At 34.8% G+C, this 10,591-nt stretch overlaps 2 protein-coding genes across 6 annotated transcripts in view; both read right to left on the bottom strand.

The window, feature by feature from the left end:
- The window catches only part of Bma-utp-20, a gene marked incomplete at both ends in the record, with an annotated part of 28,935 nt that extends 21,814 nt beyond the window's left edge, over positions 1-7,121 (bottom strand). Inside the window, 22 exons of the mRNA XM_043077920.1 lie at positions 76-163; positions 239-384; positions 522-647; positions 838-923; positions 1,069-1,237; positions 1,347-1,469; positions 1,813-1,996; positions 2,181-2,343; positions 2,498-2,653; positions 2,842-2,964; positions 3,166-3,419; positions 3,581-3,736; positions 3,812-4,005; positions 4,120-4,191; positions 4,543-4,748; positions 5,058-5,204; positions 5,314-5,409; positions 5,513-5,645; positions 5,745-5,939; positions 6,116-6,257; positions 6,409-6,559; positions 7,086-7,121. Coding sequence (XP_042933854.1) covers positions 76-163; positions 239-384; positions 522-647; positions 838-923; positions 1,069-1,237; positions 1,347-1,469; positions 1,813-1,996; positions 2,181-2,343; positions 2,498-2,653; positions 2,842-2,964; positions 3,166-3,419; positions 3,581-3,736; positions 3,812-4,005; positions 4,120-4,191; positions 4,543-4,748; positions 5,058-5,204; positions 5,314-5,409; positions 5,513-5,645; positions 5,745-5,939; positions 6,116-6,257; positions 6,409-6,559; positions 7,086-7,121 — 3,146 coding nt within the window. The remainder of the gene's footprint in view (positions 1-75; positions 164-238; positions 385-521; positions 648-837; positions 924-1,068; positions 1,238-1,346; positions 1,470-1,812; positions 1,997-2,180; positions 2,344-2,497; positions 2,654-2,841; positions 2,965-3,165; positions 3,420-3,580; positions 3,737-3,811; positions 4,006-4,119; positions 4,192-4,542; positions 4,749-5,057; positions 5,205-5,313; positions 5,410-5,512; positions 5,646-5,744; positions 5,940-6,115; positions 6,258-6,408; positions 6,560-7,085) is intronic.
- A 1,502-nt stretch (positions 7,122-8,623) lies between these two features.
- On the bottom strand, positions 8,624-9,668 carry Bm533 (Uncharacterized protein; the record flags this gene model as incomplete). 5 transcript variants are annotated; one of them, XM_043077917.1, is made up of 4 exons in its annotated part: positions 8,624-8,860; positions 8,986-9,105; positions 9,274-9,465; positions 9,567-9,668. In XM_043077917.1, the coding sequence occupies 4 exons, from the start codon at positions 9,666-9,668 to the stop codon at positions 8,624-8,626; spliced, it is 651 nt and encodes a 216-aa protein (XP_042933851.1). The 5 variants fall into 5 exon arrangements, with proteins under 5 accessions (XP_042933851.1, XP_042933850.1, XP_001898514.1 ...); XM_043077916.1 differs by having other exon boundaries at positions 9,286-9,465; XM_001898479.2 differs by lacking the exon at positions 9,567-9,668 and having other exon boundaries at positions 9,274-9,477.
- Between the last annotated feature and the right edge of the window lie 923 nt (positions 9,669-10,591).

The raw sequence follows: 10,591 nt of genomic DNA, 5'->3' as shown, positions 1-10,591 counted from the left end.
GCGTGGATGTTACCTTGATCTCTTCTCTATTTTCCCCTTATCAAAAGCAGTTATTTTATGAAAGGAAAAACAAACCCTTTGATAATTTGTAACGAAATCATTGAAGAAGCATCAAAAGTTGAAACTGTTCGCTTGCAAAATATTTCTAGTGACTGCTCTTGACCTACAAGTTTGGAATTGATATTTACCTCTTTATGTTTAAATTAAGTCAAAGTTCCTTATGTAAGCTATCACTAACCGATAACTTTTAATAAAGGTGCAAAAAGGAGCTTGAAAAAGAAATCCAATTCATCCGACGTGGTCCCAGCAAGAAACCGAAATATAGCTGCTCGCCGTTCCGTTATATCTCTCTTACAGTGTATACTGCATTTCCCGTACAGAAGCCTGAAAGAGTAGCGTATGCAAACAAAGCTGACATTCACTCGTATAGCTCAGCTTTTGTAGTAATTCAGAAGTATAAAGGGGAAAGAAACGAAGTGTCGGAATTACTAGAATTGGCGGAAAATTACCAAAACACTAACCTCAATATAATCGGCATAACATCAACACGATGACTACTGTCAATCACGGAATTATGATAGTCAATCGAAAACCTCACCAAAGCAGTGATTAACGTTCGTTCCTGCACTAAACATTCTAGATGTTCTCTGTAATAAGTAATTTTTCATAAAACCTCCCTCAAAACAAAATAGTGTAAAAACGATTTCATCTAAATTTCTCAAAATCCTCTAAATAAAAGAAAAAAAATCTTTCAATTGTCTAATCTAGTGTCCGAATTCTTTAATGAGTACCATTTTAAGTTCTGAAATACAAAATTAGTAAAGCGCGAATACAAACCTGTATGGCGTGACGTATTTGTAATTATAGGTGAATATGCATTTCAACGCCCGCTGTTGCACTGTTTCATCAGCAATTATCAAAAGCTAAACAACAGAATATAGTTACTATTAAAAATGATGAGGAATTTTGTCAATGGCATGTTATCGCAATATATGTGAGAACTAATCCGATACATTCGCTAACAAACATTAAAGACAAAACAATTGCGGAGAATGAGTCGTTAATTACCTCATTGTATAAATCTCGGATTTCATTCGCCATGTAAATAGTTTTTGGTGAAGTAAAATTTGCAAACAAATCCAGAAGAGTAATCAAGCTATCCCTAATCAATTTTCGTCCAATGCATTTGTCTTCTTCTATCATTTTGCGTTCATATTCGAATTCTTCACTGTCATACCTGTGATGATATCAATCATTTACATTGTTTCAGTATAAAACAAAAAAAAAAAAAAAAAAAAAAAAAAAAAACAAAAACTCTTTCTGCTTTATTCATTCTATAAACTAACAGTTTTGGATCGTTGTTCGACTCATCTTTCCATTCATCCTTATCTGTAGAACAAGGAAGATTGGATGAAGCCACTATGATGCTTTCTCGTCTTTCTGACAAATTTCCTTGTTGATATTCATTTCTAAAGCCGAATTTAAAAAATTAATGTGCTGAACGCAAAACATAATTCCATGACCATATAACGAATATGCTATGTTTAAGCTACGCGCTGATTATACTAATAATACTTTTTGACAATTCCAGTATTTTCATCAGAAACAGATGAAACGTGAAATTTCCTCAGCAACATTCAACACTATTACAGTTCATCTATAATAACTACTTACTAAAGCCTGCATTTAGTAAAAATATGTTGAAGCAATGCATCTCGTGACGTTAAAGGAAGCAATTTTCATGTATCTAAAATCAAAAAAATTGGAGCAAGTTTCTTTCATTAACTTTGCGTGATTTCAAAATCTGTTTACCTGAAAAAACGAATGAAGAGAGGACTGAGCAGTTTAGTTCGACGTTCGCATAAATCACTTATGCAATTGAGAATCCCGAACATCTCCAATCGAAAAGCTCCGTAATTCTGCGGACTTTTGTCACCGATAGTTGTCATTTTGTCAAGCATACTACAGTTTAAACTACCATCATCGTCAGATATAACTGCAACGAGAAATAAAATACCATAACCAAATTCAATCACAGAAAAAACTCAGAACAGGAAGATTGCAGCAATATATAAAAATATCATCAGAACACAACTTGGCATTACTTCAGAACAGAAAAATAATCAAAGCATAAGCGAATATTGAGATGTTTAAATCATAAATATTAATAAAACACCAACCATACTGATTCTTTAACTCCATATGATCAAGAAAAGGCAAGAACAATGAGAAGAATGCATCAATATTTAATCCATAAGCATAATCTTGGATAATACTTTTTAATTCTTTCCATGCAATTGAAAATGGTTCATAGAGATTCCCAATAATAACACGCAAAGGAATCTAAATAGCACATATATTTCTACTGAAATATAACATTTCTAATGAAAAATGTTTCTTTTTGGTTTCACATCGTTTATATTCTTCATCAGTAGTTATGTATTGGAATTTTCAGCCAAGATTATACTGCGCATATAACTAAATGAAAATAACTTACCGTCTCAATTACTATATCAAAACCTTGCGGCATATGTTTTGCATGTGCGCCGTAAGCTAACTGGCGCAGAATCATTAAACGCGTCCTATATTCTCCCAAAGTCCATGGTGTTCTTTCAGCTCGTAGAAGAAGATCAAAAACACTTTCAATTTCAACCTGAAAAATATACTTTTGCAAAGTCCAAAGTCCACACATTCATCACATTAAAATTTGGATCAAAAAAGGGAAAAAAAATTTCGCTGAATCAATCTAATTCTAAGTTAAAACTGAACTGAAATTCCAAGTCAACTAAGTTTACTATTATCAATCTATCTGCTAATGAAAAGAATATGAGATAAAGTTACAGTTGTTTCGCTGTCGTTTTTCGTATTATTCATTGGAATATTAAAATAAATCAAAACTTCCAGAGCGATTTGCCGTACATGACTGCTCCAATGACCAAACATTGGCAAAATTTCATTTGCAACCTGTAGGAATCAACACAAATTCCAGAAAAGAGTAATTTAAATAATCATGAACAGAATGCTAAATTTCTTTTGTCAGAAAAGTTTTCAAAAATGAATAACGACGACGGTGAACAAGTTTCTCCATAAATTATCAGAACACTAACACCGTCCTAACACATCATATGCTGCCATTTCACAAAATCTCCGACAAAACTCTGTAACCTTGCTCATAGCAGAAATATTTTTCAATTTCTCGAAATCTTCAACAAATGGCAGTATCAAAGCCAAAGTACGGAGAGCTGCTTCGTTATTGCCCATATTTTTGTAAAACTTCAGTAGACTATCGAGAGTAAATTGTCTGAATAAACTAGGATCAAATAGGAAGCAAGCATTTGCAGCAAGAAGTGATAAACGAGCATCAACGTTGCCTAAGCTGCTCATTGATGCTACGAGAATCCTGAATACAGCAGCAATTTCTGAAACAGAAAATGCATTTAATTAAAAGCTTACTGTCATCTTATCCATCTCCTCTTAATATAGAAAATATTAAATTCAAAATATGTGAAGCAAAACGTAAAATGATGATCCTATACTATGCACATTAACATCTACGTTCTGTTTAATTTTCCTGTCGTACCTTTCGGATTTTCGGACTGAGTCCACAACCAAGGATATGCCATCAAACAGCAACCCACAATTTCTGTATCGAAGTTATTTGACGATTTCAGGATATTAATAAGTCGACTGCGCACTTCCAAATGATTGGACGTGTCGAAGAAACAGTTTCGTCTCCCTGAGAAAAAAATATATATTTTCTCAACACTTTTAACTATTACAGTTTCATTCCTGTTGACTCTTCAATTCTTACCTTTATGTTTCCAAATCGGTCTTCGTTTATTGCATATATCTGCATAGAATCTAAAAATTCTGTTAATGACCTGAGCGTTCTCTTGTACAACCAGCCGTGACATAAATGCACCAACAATAGGCATTATCCAAATATCAAACAATGGAATATCGGAAATGTTGTAAAGAAAATCTAATATCACATCGAAATCACAACTGAAAATGATAAGAAAACATCTTAAACATAGTAATCATAAAGTTCATACAAAAAATCCTATACAGAAATTCAATTATCATTAGCTCGAGAATATATACATATATAAAATAAACCTCTGCTCGTCACTCATAAGTAGGCGTATTGCTGCAGTAATTAACGCATGTAATTCACTTTCGCCATGATACCTAAAAATATTCAAATGTCTCTTTCAGAACTCAAATTTGTGAAAATGATTTTAATTTAAATAAATAAAAAAATGAAGGTAATTCTGAGAGTAAGAGTATCACTGATGAATAGTTTTTTGGCAATATTTGAAGTATGCATTTTAAAAAATAATTTAGTGAAGAAAATTTAGGGAAATCGACTCTCAGATTATGGAAAGGCAGGATATGGTTAGTTAATAAAACTGCAGAAATACCAGCTAAATGACATCAAATTAAAGAACATAATCTTAGTTTCCTATTATTATAAATCAATATTTTCCAGAATAAAAGCAGTTGAAACTCTAAAAAATAAAAGCACACCATCAAACTGACCTCATGATAGCACTGGTCAGCAATTCGACAGTCTCTCTTTCCACTTTTCCGGCTCTACTTTTCATACCATCTATTATAACTTGAAATAGAGACGATGGCTTATGCAGTGATCTGCCCATTTTTTGACTTATCCAAGCATTCAAAAAGTTGGCCAATGCCGAACTTTTCACTGTGTCGAATGATGCTACAGCTGACTTGTATTGTCTCTAAAAAGTTTATTTTAATCCTAAAAAATCAAAATATTTACAAAAAAAAAACCGAAACTCTATTTTTTCGACTTCAGCTTCAAATAAAAAATAAAACTACAATAAGCTTCCATTAACTTTAATTTCATCCTTCTTTTCATTACAAGAAATTTCTGGTTTCCTCTTTTGGCTTTTGTGGTGTAATATAAAAAAAAAAAAAAAAATTAGTAGAAACTTTCCACAAATTACCAAACTGAATATAAGAAGCAAAAAGCTATAAAAATAAAGTGTTTAAAATTTAAAAAAGTCTTCCAAGATAGCGAGAGTTACCAAAATAACATCCACAAGCAATTCACTACATTCCTTTGATGTGTAGCTGCTACACTGACGTATCGTATCTACCAAAATCTGGATTGCAATATTTCGGACACCATTTTCCTCAATTTCGAGTGATGCTTGCAAAATTTCCGATAACAGCTATAATTCAATCAACATCAAAGTATAAAATAGTCAAAATTCATGCATTTCCTGCATCATCTGCGTATGAAAACACAAAAAGAAATAAATCAGTCTCGTTAGAACTTACCTGCGGCGATGCACTATGGAACTGTCCTCTGGTAATCTTCAGAGCATTGAAATATAGTCGAGATATGCCATCAATAAGTAATGAGTTGTTGATCTCCTGCATTTGAGCAATATTTCAGTTTTAATATTGAAATTTCAGACGGTTTAAAAATATCGATCTATTTACCTTCCTTGCAACTAACAACAAATAAAATTTTTACATTGTATGCTGTTTCGGCCAAAAATACGACAAGATTTCCTACTGCACTCGACTTCCGTAATAAAAATGCAAGGGCTTCGGCAGTAAATCGGCGTAAATAGGATCGTTTACAGCAAAAAATCCGTTTGAAACGTCTAGAAACTGATATAATAAACAAATCCTATATATATAAAACAAAGATGTAGGACGAACTAAATATGCAACACATCAAACTTCGATAGGAAATAACTGACCTGAAAACTTCATATAACTCACAAACAAGATGTCGCCGTTGTAACCAAAAAATCTTCGCTAATGTGAAAAAAACGGTCTCGAGAATTTCTTTATCCTCGTGCGACCTTTCCAATATGCTTATTGTAGCTTCTATAAAGTCCCATATGTAGCTCCGAAAGTCTTCCCTAATATCTTGCACGAATGCGGTTGTCAATCTAGAATAGCTTTCTGATATTAAACTCCGATTTTAAAAGTGAAAAAGTAGAGAAAGAGAGATAACTTCCTTTAAAAAATATGAAAATTCTAAGTTCATGATAAGTTCTAGCTAAGTTCGCTAAAAAAATTTCGTGAAAAAAGTACCAAAAACAAATGAACCGAACTGATAACTTACTTTAGTAACGTGACCAATGAGGTACTTTCAGAAATATTCAAATGATTAATTAGAGCCTTTGCCACGATATCTTTCCGATGGAGAAGTTGTGCATATGTCCGTAATTCACCATCAAAATATGGAATATCATTCAAGAAGTTTTCTGAAATTATAAATTCTCCTTATGTCAGACAGTAAAAATTCTTTCGTGAAAATTACATGTAAAAGTATTAAATAAACTTGCATCTTACTTCTGTAAAGCTGAAAACGTTAAACTACCTCATTAAAAACATAATTCTCAGCGTAAATCTCACCAAAATATGAGCCGTAGTCCAAATCTCGATATTTGGTAACTGTATCGTTAAAATAAGTTTCATTTTCCGCCGAAGTAACAGCTGTTATAGAAGAATGCCATCGAGCAATATCTACACTCACTTTGGCGATCTGATCCGTGAATGATACATACTGAAATTCTAATTCACTGACAAACGTTATACCATATCTTTTCTTTCACTAGAAATAATCACGTAAAATCCTTTTGTCAGAGTTTCTGTTAACATTATAAGTTATATGAATAGCTTTTCATTGGTAGCCTTCAATAATGCAAATAAAAGTTTTGGGGATAAATGCAAATTTTCTTCCGCTATGATCTCTTAGAAGTATGTCCCTCCCACGTTTCTTACAACACTAACACAATACACTAATGTATAAACAGAGAAGCAAAACGTATCACTCCGTGAAGTTACTCATATTGTATATGACGAGTGGGTTCATTTGATATATTTATATATATTATGGATTATCTGTGTGCACAGGGTCAAACTCCAGTTCAGAAGAGGACTTGTAAGATTCATCATTCAATTGAAGAAGGGTAGCAAGGATTACAATGAACAATTCTTGAAAGTTTATGAAGACGCATAATAGTGAGTGGTGGTAATAAAGAATGATGATAATATACAATATATTGGAAAGAAAACGGAAGTAAACAAACCTTTAATCGACCGTTCGAATTTGACTTCACTTTCATCCCTTTCGCTTAGCAGCATCAAATGCCTGTGAGAATATTTATTTATTAAGTGCGTCGAAATAACACTGTAACAGAAATACCATTCACTTCAGCAACTATTAAGGCAAGCGTAAACGTTCGATTACTCATATTTGCGTGAACCTCAAACGTCCTCTTATTGGGCACGCCGTGTTTCACAGTACCGACGGACGAGTCCTAAAATAGAAGCGGCCATCCGTGAGGAGCGCGATGAAAAATGTTTGTTCGTAAGCAGGTATTTTCCAACTGCTGTGTCACATCGTTCGCTGCTTGTGTCACACGTGTACGACAGGGAAGTTAGAAAGAAGTGCACTGGGAGTGAAGGCCAGGTCTGACTATACTGACACGTGGAATCCACATTATCAGCTTACTGTTATCTACTCTTCATTAAGCTATTAAACACTGGAAGGATTGAACAATTCCCAGTCAATTAATGACTCTACCGTAGTTTGCTGTCAACCTGTTCGTTGTTTGAGGTGGACAACCTCGTTGACTTTATTTAGCAATTATAAAATTTGGTAAGGAATGTCTGCCTGCCTGGAAATCTCGAGTTGACTGACGAACATGTCTATTAGTAATCTGCATGGAGTGGTATAGTAGCTGTTATCATTCTTCAGTATTCAAAGGTATTGGATTGAGATCAGTCAGACCTGCGTTTCGAGTCTCTTTGGACTCCATATGAGCATTACTGTGTTAGGAGAAAGGCGACTGCATAATCTGAATCTTTTCAAAACCTTCCAGATAATAAGTGCCTTTGTTGTTTGTAGTGGGATGAAGCATTGGACAGTGATCAAAGTAAGCAATGAGAATAGCAAATATTTTTTCAAATTTTATGCAAGTAAAGTTGGAAAGAGAGATTCTTGGGAAGGATTTTTGGTATTCTCTAACTGATTCAGTGGCGATATGGCTTCAGGACAAGCGTGTCATCGATAGTCTGCTGACATTCCTTTTGGACTTTTGGATTATCATAATATGTAACACACTTTGAGTTTGAGAGGTGTCAGAAATATGCTAATGGCCAACTGCAAAGTAAAAAGTGCCATGCCTAAATGTGGCACAAAATTATCACTGTTGAGTGGTGCATGTCGGAGGAAAACTGCCCTAAGTGGAATTTGTGTGAGCGGTTGGGTAGGCAATGATATTACTAGGAGTGTAATTCCCACTATTCTTTGCTGTGTCAAAGTTCATTTGATGTTTATCACCAATGGAAGGTTGTCCATTGTCAGAAGTTGACAGATGACAGTCTTTGCTGTGTACCGAAAGTTTCGGCTATGATGAAGATTGAAATTTAGTGGTTGAACTTTTGGTGCTAAACAAACTCGAATGAAAAACTGTCGGTAAGTCGCGGGATGATTCATTCACAAACATAAAAATATAAAAGCATGCTTTATTGATAATTTTGAGAAGTTAAACAGCAAAAATGCTGGCTTATATGTTTAATTAGACTCGGGAATAATCTCAATTAAATTCATCTACAAATCAATTCACTCGAGTATACTAGCAGCGATTTCACTCGCTAACGATAGAGAATTGATAATGGTTTCATAAACAGTTAAAATGGGATCTAGAATAATATTTTTAAGGCGTATGTCAACGCCTAAATCCACTTTTCCACTCATTTTGCATTGCGTTGTTTCGGATTGAGATCGAGTAATTGTGATTTGATCCGGGCAGGAAGTTGATCTTACCTGTGGTGCCGAATGGCTTTTTGCAACCAAAGACTGCACAATTCACCGAAAGTTACAAAGATTAAATTTAAACTTTAAAATCAAATTTAATGGATTCTTTTATCAATAAAGCTCTGATGGAACTAATTTTAATATAGCAAATGGAAATAAATAAGTACCATTTGTGGCTTGAAATTCACTTGTGGTCGAACACTAAAATTCCACTGTAGAGCAGTCATCGGGTTAGGCCATGTGAAGCAATGCCAAATTGCTGAAAGGGCGAACAATACCATTGTCGCCTGGAATATTTGACTAGAATAACTACGGCAAAGATGGAATGACACATTTTTCTAAGTGAAGCCAAACTTGTCTCACTCTACATTAGTTTGGTAAGGAGAAGGAATGCATGTTTAGAAGACATAAATGGAAGGAAAAGGAAAAGAAAGTGGAAATGAACATAAGTAGACCTGGCCACGAACTTTGCAAAAAGAGAAGCGTGGCAGACGCATCTCTCCATCGGAGTAAATGGTAGCCTTGAATCCTTTGGTAAGCAGCGAGTGCACCGGACAGGTGATGGCATACAGCAGTTTCAGGTGGAATATACCCATCGCCACGACCATCCACAGGTAACTGCCCACTTTCCACTTGCAGAGCGAACTCTGAACCTTCATCTTCACACATACAATGCTAATGCTAATGTCATAGCATCACCAATTAGCATCCGAAGTAGCTACTTCTGAAGGTGGAAGATATGGAATACCAGTAAAATTCGCTTCCGTTCTAAAATATCGTCTATAAGGACATTACGGCATCGTGCAAGAATTCCACACGCAGCCCTTATCCAACCAATCTCCTCCGGCATGCTGCTCAGAAATAAACTTCCTGAAGCACTATTCAATGCGACACGCTAGTTTAACTTTATAACGGAGCAGACTGTCTGGAGAGACAGAGGATACGACCAACAGAAAAGATTGAGGCATTCCAGTTAAATTAGGGCAATTTCCGGTCAGGAATAGCTAGCTAATCCAGGTGTTTATTTTGGGAGTATTACCCGGCTATGCTGTTCAATAAGCACACTCTGCAGCAGCACTGCACTTTCTATGATTTCCTTCCAAATTGGTACCTTGTTATATAGCCAAAGCAATTATATATCTAGGCACTGTCCCAAAGAAATGTCTGGCCAGAAGACACCGAAGCTGTCACTTGGCTAAAGCATGAAAATCGATAAATTGCGAGGTAGAACAACAGAGATATGTTTAAACGTCATTTTGATCGTTTGTTAAATTGGTAGCTTTCCATCGATTTGCCACTAAAGCTGCCAAAGAAATAGCTATTGAGCACTTAGTTAGGAACATTTCTTTTAATTTCGTCAAGAAACTCATCAAGAGTTACATAACACTCACCACCTTGACCTTTTGACTTTTGACCCTTAATATGGAAAATAGGCCGTGACGCTATCCATGAACTGCGATATGCGGCTTACAGAAGTACGCTGAATTATATCTATGCTAATCAGAAATATGTTTTTGCAATAATGGAAAAACAGAGTTAGTTCTACGTAGACTCCCTTTCGGTTGAAGCCATGACAGATGCTTGTTAGGTAGGTTACTACAGGAAATAGAAATAGGCTTCATATTATTCTGGACTATCTTATGTTTCTGGTCAGGTTTTTTAATCGATTCATGCTTTGCATTAATTGGCAAGGGATAATTACTTATTTTAGTATTCACAAAAACAGCTTAAAGATTTGATCACTTCCTAAACTCCGCTAAAGATAATTATCTC

The sequence above is a fragment of the Brugia malayi genome, assembly GCF_000002995.4.
Source record: "Brugia malayi strain FR3 genome assembly, contig: Bm_v4_Chr2_contig_001, whole genome shotgun sequence".
Classification (NCBI taxonomy): Eukaryota; Metazoa; Nematoda; class Chromadorea; order Rhabditida; family Onchocercidae; genus Brugia; species Brugia malayi.
The sequence above is the reverse complement of the archived record's forward strand: the minus strand, read 5'-3'. Positions and strand labels throughout refer to the sequence as shown.